The 17,491-nt window shown below is 36.5% G+C and overlaps 2 protein-coding genes across 3 annotated transcripts; both read right to left on the reverse strand.

The window, feature by feature from the left end:
• Positions 1–793: 793 nt before the first annotated feature.
• On the reverse strand, positions 794–10,384 carry LOC140838191 (mediator of RNA polymerase II transcription subunit 18-like). The gene is made up of 6 exons (XM_073204323.1): positions 10,255–10,384; positions 5,089–5,399; positions 4,472–4,498; positions 4,035–4,390; positions 1,314–1,426; positions 794–1,185 (listed from the first exon to the last, which is right to left on the reverse strand). The coding sequence occupies exons 3-6, from the start codon at positions 4,472–4,474 to the stop codon at positions 1,127–1,129; spliced, it is 531 nt and encodes a 176-aa protein (XP_073060424.1). The 5' UTR covers positions 4,475–4,498; positions 5,089–5,399; positions 10,255–10,384; the 3' UTR covers positions 794–1,126.
• Positions 10,385–12,609: 2,225 nt separating this feature from the next.
• Positions 12,610–15,696, reverse strand: LOC140838194 (protein NSP-INTERACTING KINASE 1-like). 2 transcript variants are annotated; one of them, XM_073204324.1, is made up of 11 exons: positions 15,371–15,696; positions 15,153–15,285; positions 15,000–15,071; positions 14,767–14,910; positions 14,603–14,674; positions 14,464–14,523; positions 14,275–14,372; positions 14,045–14,194; positions 13,613–13,954; positions 13,162–13,541; positions 12,610–13,082 (listed from the first exon to the last, which is right to left on the reverse strand). In XM_073204324.1, the coding sequence occupies exons 1-11, from the start codon at positions 15,474–15,476 to the stop codon at positions 12,762–12,764; spliced, it is 1,878 nt and encodes a 625-aa protein (XP_073060425.1). In that variant the 5' UTR covers positions 15,477–15,696; the 3' UTR covers positions 12,610–12,761. The 2 variants fall into 2 exon arrangements, with proteins under 2 accessions (XP_073060425.1, XP_073060426.1); XM_073204325.1 differs by lacking the exon at positions 15,371–15,696 and having other exon boundaries at positions 14,994–15,071; positions 15,153–15,213.
• Positions 15,697–17,491: the final 1,795 nt, after the last annotated feature.

Raw genomic sequence — 17,491 nt, forward strand, 5'->3', positions numbered from 1 at the left:
ATCATCTACTGTACATAACATGGTGTTGTGCACATATAGTCTACATGATCCAACGATTCGTTCTGTACAATAACACAGGATCATATTTAAATAAAAAAAATTGAATTTGATGTACGTGGCTGAAATTGAGTCACGTACAAAATATGTGGAACAGAACATATGACGACGACAGTATCTATATCATCCAATAGAAAATTGCCACGTAATAAAAGGCCGGATCACTACGAACCTGAGCCACAAGTTTAGTATTCGTAGTGACACTGCAGTCAATGTACCGGGCAACCCCAAATTATGTGGGCCTGTGGGCCCAATGAATGAAAATGCTTTTCTGGCCCACATCAGCATCTCACACGGTTGTGAACTAACTCATTACCTTATTTTTTTAATTTGTTTTAGAAATTATCCATCTCAAAGTGTGATACAACATCGTGAATATAAATTCAAGACTAAATTATTTTACTCAAAATAAAGAAAACTCAATTAAAAATTTCATGTGACCTGGATCCAAAATTGAAGACACTAAATACATAGAGCATTTTATTATGCTGATTTCAAACTAAAATTTGAGCTACCTAAAAATTCAAGCATAATTTTTTGTTTAACCAAATATGTAAAAATTCGATTCAACTCATTAATATTTTATACCCGAATAACCATATCTCAAGTTTGTGTTCATAGAAAAAAATAATAATTCAATGTTTTTATTGTATATATATATATATATATATATATATATATATATTTTAAAAAAGTAACATTGGATTCATTCCATGTTAAGTTCCGTCAACAAAATTGAATACACAAGAGGAAGTTGCTTTAAAATTGGCTCCACTAACAAGATGTTTCAAGCCAACATATGCCATTTCAGAACTTTCTCAAATAGGAAACCCATGGAAATACCACGGAATATATTTTAATATAAAGGAGACTCGTACACATTTAAATCGCATCAATTAGAAACACACAATTCTAAAAAATTGAAAAAAAGGCTAACTTGGTTAAGTCAATCAAGCTATATTCTTCGCCAAATGAGCAAGTGGACTCTACAGAAATGTGTTCAACTCACTACACGCCTGCTGCAACCATTGTATCAGATATTCTAAGATATGAAGCCAGATTACATTGGTCATATAATTGCCCAGAATAAATGAACCTGCACCTTCAGTCGGTATTCAACTGCTTCGCCTACCAAGATGTCACAAGAAAAAACCATTAGACAAACAACAAGAAATTGCAGGTCTCCTTTCACATAACACACAACAGACAAAAATTGAGCTACACACAGTTAATCTACACTTCGAGGTCAGTAGTACCTCGCGACTCTAAAAGAGCTGTGCATCCACCGTCAGACATCAGAGACGCAGCAGCTGCTGCTGCAGTAGGAACAACTCCAGTTATGCCACCAGGTTTTGAAAGATGAAGCAGCCTGGAACAGAAACAGATTTTATAGATTTGTTATGTTAATATGATTGGTAAAACTTAGAAGTTCATACTTCAAGGAAGATCGTACGACAGAAGAAGATAGGGGTGGGATCGGGTAGGGACCCGTCCCGTAACTATCATAACCAATCTCCGTCCAGATAAAAATTGGGAATCTTTTTTTTCCCCGATCCCGTACCCGACAACTGTAGGGACCCGAATGTTCGGAATCTCGTCAGGTAGGGATGTGATATCCCGAATATGTTTTTTTGAAATCTCTCGAGATCTATAATTCAGTGGTCAAATACTCAAATATAGAAAAATCAATGCTGCAACACAACAAAATAGCAAATACACTTGTGTTGATCGAGGCAACATATTTATTTCATCAATCAAGAGCTGAAATGAATAGCTAAAGGATAATAACTTCAAAGTCATTGCTCAATGGTTGGTTGCTTAAAAAATTACCTTGGCTACACTTATTGTCCTCATTTGAACTTAGTGCTACCAAGAAAACTACATCACCCTTGATTTGGGAAGAAATAGTTGCAATGAGGACAATCATTGATGAGACAATACTCGACACTACAGATCCTTTATTGCAAGAAGTTACTAAGAGAATGGAGAGTAAGTCCAAGAAGTATTGGGATGATCTTGAGAAGGTGAACAAGCTTGTTTTCCTAGGTCACATTCTAGATCCTCGTTATAAACTTCAAATGATTGGGATCCATTTGGGAGATATGAAATTGGATGCTACTAAAATACAATCATTTGTCGATGGTTTAAAGAATTGTCTAATAGAGTTGTATAATGCATACAAAGGTAATTCTCCTTTGGATAATATTAACGGGATTGATGATGGTGATGTAGACAAAGATTTGATGAAAATGTATAAGAATGATCCTGCTAAATTGAACTATCATCTGAAAATGGCTCAAGTAAGAAAAACTCAAAAGCAAACAGAAAAAGCAACAGAGTGGACAAGTACTTATCGGATCTTTTTGTGAAATGGAGCTCAAGCTTCGATATTTTGGAGTGGTGGAAAGGGAATATAACAGCATTTCCAATCTTTTCTAAGATTGCCAAGAATATTTTTTCAATCCCTTCATCTATTGTTGCTAGCGAGAATGCTTTTAGTCTTGGGAAGAGGGTTGTGGATCCATTTACGGCATCGTTGCATCCCAAAATGGTGGAGGCACTAGTGTGTACTAGTGATTGGCTTAGAGGTGGAGAAATTAACTTATACAAGGATCCAACAAAAGATGAATTCAACTTTTATAAGTATTGTGATGAGGTTGTCACAAGTAAGTCAATATATAACTTGTTTAGTCATTTTTATGAGTACTTTGATTCTTTATCTATCATTATTTTCTGCATCAAAAGATAAATTGAATTTTACAAAATAAATTATTTTTAACATGTGTGCATCTATTTATTTTAGTCATTGACATTCATGGAGAGAAATGTGGCACAGTAAGTTGGAGTTGGGTAAGTTGGTGCTTGGTATCTATTTATAGTTTTATGTAATTGTTGTATTTCTAGTTATCTCTTAGTAAGTTCATCTTACTTTAGTTTTTTAATTGTAAATTTTAATCTTGTTATATATTGTGATTATAGTATATTTGTTGTTTTTGTAGGCACGTTCATGCCCACGGCAAAGTAATGCATCTTCTTCAAGTGTAAACTGTAAAGACCCCATGGTAGAAAAATAAATGGTTGACGTGGTGATTTAACGTGACATTGGCTTGATATGTGAACTTTTTATTTTGGATTTGTTTTGGTTAACCAAGAATTTATTTAAGCTCATATGTGAATGTCAGCTTCTTTGTCACTTTGTTTCAATTTAATATCTAATGTCTATTCTGAAATTTCAAATTCAGTGTCATTTCCTCCATTTAAACCGATTTTTCCACCGATGACTATGAAACAAACTTTCTTTCTTTTTATTTGATTCATTTTGGTTTGATGAGATACATGTGCAGTAATTGCAACATTCTGTTGATTATATTATTGTTCACAATATAATAGTACTCAAGATTCTCTCTAGCAACTATTTGCTAGTACGTACGAGGGAACATGACAGGGCAACCATTCATGAAGCTATCGAGCAACAAACAACAAGTGTAGCCAAGGTAATTTTTTAAGCAACCATTCAGTAATGACGTTGAAGTCATTATCTCTTAGCTATTCATTTCAGCTCTTGATTGATGAAATAAATATGTTGCCTTGATCAACACAAGTGTACTTGCTATTTTGTTGTGTTGCAGCATTGATTGTCTATATTTGAGTATTTGACCACTGAATTATAGATATCGAGAGATTTCAAAAAAACACATTCGGGATATCACATCCCTACCCGACGGGATCCCGAACAAGTGTAGGGACCCGAATGTTCGGGTCCCTACACTTGTCGGGTACGAGATCGGGGAAAAAAAGATTCTCAATTTTTATCGGGACAAGGATTGAATATGATAGTTACGAGACGGGTCCCAACCCGATCCCACCCCTAAGCAACATCAAAGAAACATGACTCACATCCAATGCCGGGACTTCAAATAATAAGAGACAATAGAAAAAAAATCAACATAACAATACACTTATGCATGTGCACTTACGGTGCAAGATGTTCACAGAAAGATGATACAACAGCAGCAACTTCGGTGTAGTTTTCAGACGATGCAGGGGCTGTCACTTCGACTATCTGTATTCCTGGCGTAAGAGGCACTGCCTCATTGGTAGCATGAAGTTTGAGCATTGTATTGATTGAAGAGATGGCAACTGTTATCTGAGCACCTTTATGGAAATGGAAGGTAAATCCTACTCTCAGAAGCTCGTGGTCTAACTTGTAGCCAAGTGGATAAAATAAGCGAAGAGCATTTTTGCTTACTTTGCTCTTTACCATATTTCTCACCAACACCGAGATTTGCTCAGCACGAGGACCTTTCATCGCACCACCAATGTGTCGCACGGTCTTAGACATGATATAATATTTCAGAAATCACCTTTACACATTAAATAATTAAAAGAAATGCAGCATCACACCTCTTCTTACCATGTTGGCTCTGACTGCTCGAGATCACATAAAAGCAATGTTCTAAAAAGCCCGCTTAAACTCCGCTTAAGCACGCTTAAGCTTGAAACTCAACAAAAACGCCACGCTTTGGAGAAAAACGGAAAAAAAGGTTAAACTGTAGTTTGACCGAGGTAAGCGTAATTAATACGTTTAATTAGGTGTGCTTAAACACAATTAATCACATATATTTATTTTTAAAATTTTTAATTTGAAATAATGTCTTTTATTTTAAAATAATAAATTAAGTTTATAATTTAGCTGTTTATTTTTAAATTTTAATCATGATTAAGCATGTTTGATAAGGATTTTACAAATATTTAGCATTTTTTAACGTGGTCTAGTTGCAAAAACAAATAAAAATTGTAATTTTGAGATTTTATGCTTTTATAAATATGAGAATTAATGCATCAAACTTAAATTTATCATAGTTATGTATTATTTTATCTATTTATTGGTTTGATATAATTACAATTATACTAAAAATAAAAAAAAAAACGATTTTTCACGCTTAAGCATGTGCTAATCTTGCTTAAGCTTGAAAAGCTTGGAGCTTGACATCCGCGCTTTGGCGACGCTTCACGCTTTTTAGAACCTTGCATAAAAGTCGTATTTCTGAGGATACCAAACCGAAAAGAAATCAAGAACAAATCTAATGGGAGTATTTACAGGGATAAGCGGTAACCAACAAAGCATCGTGAATCCCTCCAGCTAAAAGAAGAAGAAGTGCATTATCATATGTAATGAATATTATGTGGTAGTTGGTAAGCCCTTGTTACTAGATAAGAGTGTGAATCCATACCAAGGTTCGATCGGGACACTTTTCGAACATAATTCATGAGTCCTTAAGTGGTCTGTATGAACACCACAGAGTCCTTGAAGAAGAATCTCCAGAGCCTAGCTCAACATGCTGCAGAGTAAACACTTAGTATCAAAAGTGATGAGTGTGGGAAAACCATTTAGTTAAAAATCAAATGTATCACATATAAAGATAAAATCGAGAAAAAAAAGTAAACAGAAAATTCTAGCTGGACTGCAAGTAAAAAAAAAAAACGAAGCAGAATTGGGGCCACATTTACACAAGATAAATAAAGCTCGCTCACACTGCCAATGAATAATCAAATCGGTAATAAAATATCATATTTAGGGAAAAATCAAACTTCCACCAGTAAAATGATATAACAAACATACAGCAACGTTTGCAAAATCTAATTCTAAAGTAAACATCTGGAAAAAGAACAGCATGCATAGCTTTAGGAGTTCATGTTTGAATATTAGAGGCAGATACAAGCCAACTTTGGTGAAAACAATGATACCGTTTATTTCAACAGAGCATGGCTATATATAGCCTTACAACAGAAAATATAAATGCAGTACTAAGCAATCTTAGTTGACGGTCAAATGAGGAAAACGTGGAAACAACTCTATCCTAACCAACTACAGAAGAATAGCTCTTTTATTTGACTAAATCAACTTAACAATCCCTCCCTTGAACTTATCAGTTCAATATTGAGACAGAACAGATCCCCAACTTCTCACGAATCCTTTGGAGGTCTTCTAATTTGAGAGGCTTAGTCATTGAGTCAGCAAGCTGATCCCTTGTGCCAATCCAAACCAACTCAACAGCTCCTTCTTTTGTAAGATCCCTAAGAAAATGAAACCTTACTCGTATGTGTTTGGAACGACCATGTAGCACTGGATTTTTAGACAATTTTATAGTGGATGTGTTGTCACACATTAATACCATACCATCATCTTGTACGTGACCAATTTCTTTTAGAACTCTTCTCATCCAAATGGCTTGGCAAGCACACGCAGCAGCAGCCACAAACTCAGCCTCAGTAGTTGATAGGGTAACAATAGGCTGCTTCTTTGAAGACCATGCTACGGCTCCTCCACACATCATAAACACATATCCTGAAGTACTCTTACTATCTCCTATATCTCCAGCATAGTCACTATCAGTGAATGCTACTAAGTCACTAGTTCCTCCCTTTCTATAGAACACACCATGATCCACAGTGCCTTTTAAATACCTCAGGATCCTTTTTGTTATAGCAAAATGTAGTTGTGTAGGTCTTGCCATGAAGCGACTAATGAGACTTACAGCGAACATAAGATCAGGTCGAGTTGCTGTCAAGTACATTAAGCTTCCTACCATCTGTTTGTATTGGGTTGCATCTATCAAAGTCCCATCTTCATCTTTATCAACCTTCTGCCCTGGAACAATTGGATTTCGAACAGAATTGCTCTCCTCCATACCAAAACGACTCAACACTTCAGCTGCATATTTCCTTTGACATATAAAAATGCCATGAGGCTGTTGTAGGACTTCAATTCCAAGAAAGAATCTCATCTTTCCTAAATCAGTCATATCAAACTCCCTTTTCATGGAGCTTTTGAAATCACACGCCATATCTTTATCATTGCTGGTGAATAACAAGTCATCAACATAGATGCTAACAATAAGAATCTTACCTCCATTTTTCTTGACAAAGAGTGTGTGTTCACTTGGACTCCTGTCAAAGCCTTCTTTGATAAAGTAGGACTCAATTCGACTAAACCAAGCTCTAGGTGCTTGCTTTAGGCCGTAGAGAGCCTTTTGTAATCTATATACCATGTGCTCACTCCCTTTCTTCTCAAATCCTTTTGGTTGTTCTATAAAGATAGCTTCCTGCAATTCCCCATGCAAGAATGCAGACTTTACGTCTAGTTGATATATCTTCCAACCTCTGTGTGCTGCCGAAGCTATGATCATTCTTACGGTGTCCATCCTGGCCACAGGAGCATATACCTCTGTGTAGTCAATTCCATATTGTTGAGAGTAGCCTTTCACCACTAATCTGGCTTTGTACTTGTCCACTTCTCCATGTTCATTTAATTTGGTTTTATAGACCCATTTCACTCCTAATTTCTTAGCTCCAATAGGTAGTTCAACTAGCTCCCACGTTTGGTTTTTTTCAATGGACTTTATTTCCTCATCCATGGCCAGCTTCCATTTCTTGCTTCTAGCTGCTTCTTCAAAATTTGTAGGATCAGAAGATGCCATAAGTGCCAAGGCTGCTTCATCTTCTTCAGACAGGCCTTCTCCAGCTGTATAATCTGACATCCAGATTGGAGGATGTCTGTGTCTGCCCTCCCTGATTATTGATCCTTCTTCAGTCACTGGTGAGGTATCAGCTGGTACCAAGTCTTCTTCACTTTCTGATGAACTTCCAGCTCTATCAACCATTTGTTCAGCAGCAACTGGAATGTTTTCATAGTTGTCTTCCCACTCTAATTCCATTGTTTGTTCTTTCTTATAGCTTGCATCCCAATCCCACATGCTATCTTCATCAAAGACCACATCACGACTCACAATAATTTTCTTGGCATTTGGATCAAACATTCTATAGCCTTTTGTTTCATCGCTAACTCCAAGTAATACACAACTTACACTTTTATTGTCAAGCTTGATTCTCCTAGCATCTGGTATGTGGACATGTCCCACGCAACCAAACACTCGAAAATACTCCACTGATGGCTTTTTCTTGCTCCATGCCACCTCTGGAGTCATGTCTTTCACAGCAATGGTGGGTGATCGATTTAAGACATGATTTATCCATCGAACAGCCTCTGGCCAGAACGTTTTGGGCACTTGTCTCTCTGATAGTATGGCTCTTACCAAATTCAACACTATTCGATTCTTGCGTTCGGCCACTCCGTTTTGTTGTGGAGTGTAAGCTGCTATCAATTGCCTTTTTACCCCATGTTGCTTACAAAAATCATTGAATTCTGTAGAAATAAACTCTCCTCCTCTATCTGTTCTCAAGCACTTGATCGGCATTCCAGTTTCCTTTTCAACTAACATTTTGAAACATTTGAACAGATGGAAAGCCTCTGATTTTTCTACCAAAAAATAGATCCAAGCCTTCCTTGAAAAATCATCAATGAAACACAGTAAATACCTCTTATGGCTATTTGATGCTGGTGAGATGGGGACACAGAGGTCTGCATGAACTAGTTCCAATCTCTCATTTGCTCTCCATTGACTTCTTTTGGGAATAGGAAGACGATGTTGTTTTCCATTCAAACAAGCATCACAAATGACATTGGAATTTATGATTTTTGGCAATCCACTCACCATATGCTTGAAATGTAGAAAACGAAGTCCTTTGTAACTGAGATGTCCATAACGATGATGCCAAAGTTGAGACTGATCTTTAGTATTGATAATGAGACATCTGTCCTCAGAGACTTTGCCAGCAGTTTCATTTAACAGAACAAACATTCTGTTTGTGCTAATGAAGCATTCTGTAATTGTGCCTCTCTGGGGATGAGAGATGTTGCATGTACCATCCTTGAATATCACTGTCAATCCTTTCTCTTGAAGTTGCCCAACACTTAAGAGGTTATTCTTAAGATCAGGTACATAGTATACATCACCAATGACATAGTTAATTCCTTTCAATTTCAACTTGATAACTCCTTTTCCAGCAACTTTCATGCTGGTGTTGTTACCAAGTTTAACAGTATGGCAGAACGTGGTATCCAAGCTTGTAAACATACCTTGATTAGCACACATGTGATTTGAACAACCAGAGTCTATAAACCATGCATCACTTTTCTTGGCTTCATGTAAGTCCACATAAGCCATCAACAATAATTCATCTTCCTCTTCTATTTCTGCATAATGTGCCTCCTTGTTCAATTCTGAGCATTCATACTGAAAATGACCCAAGTTGTGGCATTTATAGCATTTAACAGCTGCTTTGTTAAACGGTGTCCTTCCTCTTCCTCGACCCCTGCCTCTGGAAGGTGCCCTTCCTCTGCCTCTTGACCCAGACCAATCCTCTACCTTCAAAACTTGATCCTCATCCTCGTTGTTCAACCGTTGAAATTTTTGTTCATGTACCACCAATGAACTTTGTAATTCATCGATGGATATGTTGTCAATATCTTTGGCTTCTTCGATAGATACCACAACATAGGTGAACTTTTCAGTGAGGGTTCGCAGGATCTTCTCCACAATCTTTGAGTCAGGCATCTCTTCTCCATTGCTACGCATTTTGTTAGAGACAGTCATGACTCTTGCAAAATACTCTGTGATCGTTTCATCTCTTTTCATAGCTAGGACTTCGAACTCTCTTCTGAGAGAGTTGAGAAGAGATTTCTTCACCTTGGGGTTGCCTCCAAACTTGAGCTTCATGGAATCCCAAATAATCTTGGATGTACGACGATCCAAGAATTGTTCAAAGACGGTGCGATCCAAGGCCTGGAACAGATAGTGTTTGACTTTGTGATCATTGATTCTAGCCTCTGCAAGTTGCTTCTGCTGGGATTCAGTTAATTGAGTTCCTTGTTTAGGTTCGTTGAATCCTTTCTCCACCAAAATCCATAAATCCTTGGCTCTGAGCAAGTTTTCCATGAGCTCACTCCAATGATCATAATGGCCATCGAAATGAGGGATTGTCGTCAAAGTCTTGTCGTCGCTCATTCTTTCTGTGATCACTCAAAAATCACTGCACAACAGAATATGAGGCCTGTCAAGCTCTGATACCAATTGTTTGAATATTAGAGGCAGATACAAGCCAACTTTGGTGAAAACAATGATACCGTTTATTTCAACAGAGCATGGCTATATATAGCCTTACAACAGAAAATATAAATGCAGTACTAAGCAATCTTAGTTAACGGTCAAATGAGGAAAACGTGGAAACAACTCTATCCTAACCAACTACAGAAGAATAGCTCTTTTATTTGACTAAATCAACTTAACAGTTCACCTGCGTTTCTATAATTCCCTCACCATTTCGATTCGGAGATGCTTTCTGATTGATCTCCGTTTGGTAGGTAGTTTAATAGTTTATCGGGAAAGGGTTTCTATCAGTTAATTAGGGCTTTAGTTTTAGTTTTATTTTATTTTTTTTAAAGAGAAAATGAAATCTGTTTGGGTTTTCAATTCAGTCAGTGGCCGGAAACAAGGGAAAATTTATAATCATTTTCTTAAAATAAATTTGTCCACCTTGAAAAGAAATACCCTGGAAACAAACCCAGCTCCTTAGATTTATTATAAAAGTTTATTTTATTTTATTTTTATATTTTAATAAATATTATATTTTTCATTAATATCTAAATAAAAAACCCGGTAGAATTGAGAAAAATAATACTATAAATAAATCATTTTGAATAAATTAATAATAATAATAACAGAAGTAATAATTGTTAAAAAAATATCCATACGTAAGTAATTATAGTGATTATTAACTTGCATAGCCCAACATTTTTTTTATGTGTTGTAACAGTAATTGACAATTTTTTTTTTATATTCGTAATAAATCTTGAATTAAATGTGAAATATTAAATTTTAAGAATACTACTTAATATTTTATTTATAGATGATAAAAAAATGAAGAAACAAATTTAAAACATAAAAATTATAGTTCGTGAAATATTACATTTGTGTTTTTAATGTAAAATCAAAATCTTGTGATATAATGAAAAAATAAATATGAGCAAATTTTTCAAGTAAGAAATTTTATAATTAAAGTGTTGTGTCATTAACAATTTGAAATGTCTACATTAAAAAGAGTGAAAAAAATATTTGTTTTATTTTCATCATATCACTTATTATAATAAAGAGATGTTATATTGCTAAACATCAACATTTTTAGTAAGTTTTTTTTTTAAAAAAAGGGTTGATTTGAAACAAATTTTTTTGCTACACATAATACTCTAAACCGTGTTATATTTTATTCAGACAAATCTCGTTTGCAACAATTATTAAAAAATAAATGTACTAAACTTTGTGCATGAAGAAAATAGAATAAGTAGATCTATTGTGTGAAAATCTCACAAATTTTTATCATGTTTCCGAGAAAAACTGAATGCAAAGATATAATTTTTTTATTCGCCGTAAGAAATACCGGAGGACTTTATTTCCAAATCCTAACTAATCACTAAAAACACCTGAAATCCACAGCCTAAAAGATAAATAAGACAATAAACAAACAAAAAAATTTGAAAATCAAGCCCTGTGAGGTGGGGAATGGACGGAATCTTTGTCAACCCCTTCAGCGCCAGCATGACCATGAGGCCCGAAATGGCCAGGGAATGGAGGGTGGACGAAAGGCCAGTGTGGTGGCATGAATCCGGCGGGTAGAGGCGGGAGGGTGAAGGGCCAGTGTGGTGGCTTGAATCCTCCGGCGGGCAACGGGGGCAGAGGGAAAGGCCAGTGTGGAGGCTTAAATCCGCCGGCGGGCAACGGAGGCAGAGGGAAAGGCCAGTGTGGTGGCTTGAACCCGGCGGGTAGCGGAGGAAGGGTGAAGGGCCAGTGTGGTGGATGGAATCCACCGGCGGGTAGCGGCGGAAGGGTGAAGGGCCACTGTGGTGGATGGAATCCACCGGCGGGTAGTGGCGGGAGGGTGAAAGGGAAATGGGAAGGCCACTGGAAACCGCCGGCGGGTAGCGGGGGAAGGGTGAAAGGAAAATGCGGAGGCCACTTGAAACCGCCGGCGGGTAGGGGTGGGAGTGTGATAGGCAAATGGGGGGGCCATTTGAAATCACCGGAGGGCAATGGGGGGTGAGGCCATAGATGAGGTAAGCCAAAGAAACAGTCTAGTTCTTTTCCGACGGCGCTTGGTTTCTTGTTTTCATCGGCACGCTTAACGGCGCCGTTGTTCACGGCGGCGGTGTGGGTGACATGAGTAGCACTAAGACCACCCGAAAGAAAAGCAGAGAGGCATAGGAGAATTAGGAGAACGACGGAAGAGGTTCTTTCCGCCATTATGGTGTAGTTACTTTCAAAGATTTACTGCGCAGTGGAATTGATGGGTGTAAGGCGTTAATTTATAGAGTTGAGTGGGAGATTTCACTGAGGTGAAAAAACTAGAATCTTGATGGAGTGTAATCTCTTGTTTGTTCTTATCTGTGGATCAGATAATGATAATTGTTGAATATTTCGAAATATCTTTTTTTATTTAGTAAAACCAAATGAATCTTGGATTAGATTTGGGAAGATAGGATTGAATTATAGGAGGAAAAGGTTAACTCTACTGCAGTTTGAAAGCTCTTATCAGATGCCTTTTACTAATCAATCACATAATTATTTAAATAAAAATAAAATGTCCCTCTCGATGAGAATCACACCAACTCTGAAAAAATATACTATTGAAGATTGGATGTTCGCTATGACAAACAAAGAACTAAAAAACTTTGATTTTATAGCCGTATCTTGTATAAAAACTTCACATTTGAGAAGCCCTTGAAAACTACTCATCCATGCAAATTTTTCTTACCTCGGACCAGAGAGCTCCATAGCTTGAGCAAGCAATGAAGAATCATCGGTGAGGTCGGAAAATCGTTCAGAGGAGGAGAGCTCCAGCCTTCTAAACTTGTTTGGTTCTAGTCTCTGAGATGCTTCCCATCTCTCAGCAAGTCCATCTCCTTGTAGCATACGAACCACTTCAGACATTTTGGGTCTCAGCCCCGGTAGATATTGAGTGCACAAGAGAGCCACTTTAACCATTTCTTCTAGCTCAATTCTGTCGTAGTTGTTCTTCAAGTCTTTATCAACCAGTGTATTTAGTTTCTTTTCTTGATGAAGTATCCTTACCTGAAAATCACAGTTAGAACTTATGAATGCAGTTGAATTTGAGCGGGCAAGGCAGGTATGCGTCTACTAAGTTACTAACCCAATCAAGAACCGCTCCTTTCTGACTGACCGATTTACTGAACTCTAATGCTCTTTGTCCTGTGATCAGTTCAAGAAGAAGGATTCCGAATCCGAACACATCTGTTTTCTCAGAAGACTGGCCAGTTGACAGATACTCGGGGGCTATATGGCCCACAGTGCCACGTACAGCAGTCGTGACATGCGAATCTTGATGATCCAAAAGCTTTGCCAATCCGAAATCTCCCACCACTGCCTCGCAATAGCCATCAAGAAGTATATTTGCAGCCTTGACGTCTCTGTGAATAATCTTTGGATCACACTGTTCATGGAGATACAACAGTCCCCTCGAAGCTCCTAAGGCAATCCGCTTTCTTGTAGCCCAGTCCAACACTGGTTTCGCTGTTTGAGGTGAAATTGCCGACATAAGAAAAGTTTAAACTAAAGGGGTTATAATAAATTTGAAAATATACCTTTGAGACGCGAAGCAACGCTTCCATTTGCCATGTAAGGGTATACTAGGAGCTTTTCTGTTGGCGTCATGCAAAAACCATACAATTTGAGGAGATTCCGGTGAACTGCTAGGCTAATCATCTCAACTTCTGTCTGAAATTGCCTTTCTCCACCTGCTGCGCCTCCGTCTTTGAGCCTTTTTACGGCTACAGCAGTTCCATCTTGTAGACACCCTTTATATACATTTCCAAATCCACCTTTCCCCAGAATGTTTTTACTACTAAAATTGTGGGTAGCAATTTGCAGTTCCCTAAACTGAAACCTCCTTAAATTTCCTAGTGAAACTTCCTCATGTTGTCTGTCTGAAATTTTGAGTGGGCACATAATATCAGTTCAAAGAAAGAACTAGAGACGTGAATTTAAATAAGAAAGATCGTGTCAAGTATTCAGACCATTAACATCATAGAATTCTGGTTGCATATGCCTATGTCTGGTCCAGAAAAAAAGCCCGAATCCGAGGATTATCAGACATAGGAAACCAAGGCTGGTTCCAAACACGAGGACGAGAGTGCGATGTTTTGATTTTGCCGAAGTAAGAGCAGCTTGAAAGAATAGAAACTAACATCAGGATAAATATGGCATAAAGAAGAAAGAAGAATCAGAATTTTAATTTCTTACATACTTTGAGTGGTGTTCAAGGACATAGACATAGGAATCAATGTTATTCCACTACACTGTGGTTCTGATCCTGTCTCACATATAGAGGGGTTCCCAATTATACTGCAGAAATAGGGATTGCAGAAACACCATAAGTTCAACAATCTACTTGCATTTCAAAAAACATAAGAGATTAAATTAGGCAATAAATTACTTGAATGTCTTGTAAAGGAATCTGGGTACGGGTCCACTCAAGTTATTGTAAGACAAATCCCTGAAACAAGAACCATGGCACGAATTTTAGAGCATTATATCCTTGCGTGGCAAAAGAGTGTGACTGAGAAAAGAATTACAGTAAAGAAAGTTGCGTCATATTGGCAAGTGACATCGGAATTTCGCCAGATAGACTGTTGTTGTTGAGCCTCCTGATCCATTGAAACAAATCTAGTGAGACTCAAGGATGGAAACATATCGAAATTTGATATCTCAGATTCGTGATTTAGGGGATGAAGTTCACATGTATTGAAGGCTTTGCAAGTGGCCCAAAGGAGTAGGAATGATGCCGTTGAAGTAGTTGCTTGAAAGATCGAGTGTTTGAAGTTTTGTGAGTCGTCCAAGTTCGGTAGGGATTGGTCCTGTAATGTTATTATTCTGCATAAGTCTGCAAAAATCCCATTCCATTACATTTATTTTGGAAAACATGAGCTTGTGACAAAAAATAGTCCTTCAAGAATCATCTCTTACACTTACATAATCTGAAGATTTGTTAAATTCCCAATACTTGGAGATAAAGTACCAGACAAATTCTGACTTGGAGCCCCTCTGCATGATATAGTCAATCTTCTTATAAAATCAATTCTAAATCCTCAAGAAACTGAAGAAATCAAAAGAAGAACTGCTTACATTCCAATAACAAGACTTTCAGAAGAGCAAGTGACCATAGTCCAACTACATGGATCAACTGCATCCCCATCCCAATTTTCAAGTACACCATGGGGATCCCTCAATGCAGATTTTATCCCCATCAAAGCTTGAACTAAATATATAACAGCCCAGATGAGAAAACAAAGTCTTTTTCAATTTAAAGCCCCAAACATGTAAATTTTGATAGCCATTTTTACCTTCAAAGTTCACACCTTTGGGAGAGAGCAAACCCATTGAAGAGCTGCAAACGGATAGATAAATGAAGGCAAAAAATGCCACTTCTCTCTCTCTACTCATTCCCATCGATGAATAGATACAACAAGAACTCCAAGAAGATAAAAAAAAATAATTACGATTGAGAGTAAGCCTTCAAACGGCTATCTTTTGGGTAGTATGAAGTCATCTACAGATGAAAACTGGGACTTGTATTCTATGGCAGCGATTCATTTTTCTCAGTTTGTCAGTTCAAGAAAAGTTTTTTTACGCTTTGGTGCTGTATAAAGAACTAGCATGTCTGTCTGTCATGGCCTCACGGGATATAAACTTGTCAAGAAAAAGAATATTTTACTACCTCGAGTTTAACCAAACATGGGGGTAAATTTTTAAAGAGAACCAGTTCATTTACCAAGAAAAATACACAATCACGCTTATTAGTTATTACCGATCCGTAGGCAATCCTCTTTCTCTTTCTCTTTCTTTTTCTTCTCCCCTAAAAAATTGAATTTTTTCTTCAGAAAAAAATATAGTTGAATTTTAATGTAGTTTTCATGAAAATTCATACTATCCACCCAACATCTACTTCTTCTGTGCATTTCGTATAGAATTTCGAAACTCATAAAATTTTCTTTCCCCTCTCTCTTTCCAATTGGTTTAAGTCCGAAATTAGCATATTTTTCTCCAAGATTTCAAATTGATTTTTCAAAGAAGAAGAAAAAAAGAAAGGTACTACTGTACTGACCACACGAAATAAGTTAAATATCTTAATGGCCATCTGATTACATGAAAAAGATATATGCTCTCGCATAAGTACAACATAACCTTGTCGGAATCCATCTGAACTCTATGCAATAATTAATTATTGTATTTGGACGAATAAATTTGAAATCAATACATTTTAATTTATAGTTTTATCGTTAACAAATAAACTGATAAAATCTTAAATTCATGTCTTCTTTATTTATAAAAAATTAATGATATTGCGTGAACTTGAAAATCATTTTCATTAACAAAAACCACTATATACACATACAAGCGAAATATTGAAGTTTAGGATATTGCTTGTGTAAAACTATAAAAATGCTGTTGAAATATATCACATTACATAATTAAAAAAAGAAAGAAACTTCAATACATACATCATATATATATATATACACACACACAGTCTGTCTCAATAATGGCAAAGGACAGGAGGGAATCCAACATTCCCTGTGTTTGGCCATCCAATAAAGTTACAAAAATTAATCCATATTTTAAAAGAACAATGGGAATCTCGATAAAAGCAGCTTAGAGATTAGGAAATGGCTTAGGTCCACCTTCCCATGACCAGAAAAAAAGAATTTGGCAAGGTTTCCAAGAACATGACAAAGGGAATCCTTGTTTTGCTGCCCAAATTCATGCAGTCTTGATTTGTAAAACAATTGTTATGCGTATGATACAATCTTCCTTTCCCTCTAAATAGCCATCCTCGAAACGGACTGACTCACATTTTCATTTGAAAATTATAATATTTTGAAAGCAAAACAGTTTTTTTGTCCTATATATTTTACCTATTTGAGATTTTCATCAATTTTAGTGTTTCTCGACATAGGTGTGTCACATCAGTATTTCAGATGAAAAAAATTAAAATAGAATGAAAAATACTAAAATTGAATTTTGACAACCTAAATAACCAAATTGCATATAAATAAATATATAAAACTACAAATACAGTTTTCTCATTTGATATTTTTTTCCAAAAAAAATAAATGTATTGCAGATATCTTTATATATAATATTTGTTCTCCTATAATAATATAGATCAAGATTAGCATGTAACAACCCTTTTTAGACTTGATCATTAGAGCTTCTTTAGCAATTAAAAAATTCCAATTTGAGTCACATGATTGCCAATATGACTCGAGACTAATGTAATAATTTTGTAGGAACACCGATCATAATCATATCACCTCTAAAAGACAAAATTCGATAAAACTTTCACTATTACAAAAGGTATCTAATTGGTGCGAGGCATTGGATTTTTTCAAATAAATAACCTTAATTCGGGCAAAAGTGGGGGACCGAAGAAGTTTAATTCTTTTCCAATTTAATATATTGTT

The sequence above is a fragment of the Primulina eburnea genome, chromosome 8 (assembly GCF_022965805.1).
Source record: "Primulina eburnea isolate SZY01 chromosome 8, ASM2296580v1, whole genome shotgun sequence".
Classification (NCBI taxonomy): domain Eukaryota; kingdom Viridiplantae; phylum Streptophyta; class Magnoliopsida; order Lamiales; family Gesneriaceae; genus Primulina; species Primulina eburnea.

What these genes read in the sequence shown, in the direction of transcription:
- LOC140838191 (XM_073204323.1), bottom strand. An exon ending in TTCTGTGAACATCTTGCACC is followed by an intron (nt 1,427 to 4,034) that starts GTAAGTGCACAT and finishes TTTCTGTTCCAG; the next exon opens with GCTGCTTCATCTTTCAAAAC. An exon ending in AGCTCTTTTAGAGTCGCGAG is followed by an intron (nt 1,186 to 1,313) that starts GTACTACTGACC and finishes ACATCTTGGTAG; the next exon opens with GCGAAGCAGTTGAATACCGA.
- LOC140838194 (XM_073204324.1), bottom strand. Translation starts at nt 15,476, where the DNA reads ATGGGAATGAGTAGAGAGAGAGAAGTGGCATTTTTTGCCTTCATTTAT. An exon ending in TTGCAAAGCCTTCAATACAT is followed by an intron (nt 14,675 to 14,766) that starts GTGAACTTCATC and finishes TCAATGGATCAG; the next exon opens with GAGGCTCAACAACAACAGTC. An exon ending in GTCCTTGAACACCACTCAAA is followed by an intron (nt 14,195 to 14,274) that starts GTATGTAAGAAA and finishes TATTCTTTCAAG; the next exon opens with CTGCTCTTACTTCGGCAAAA.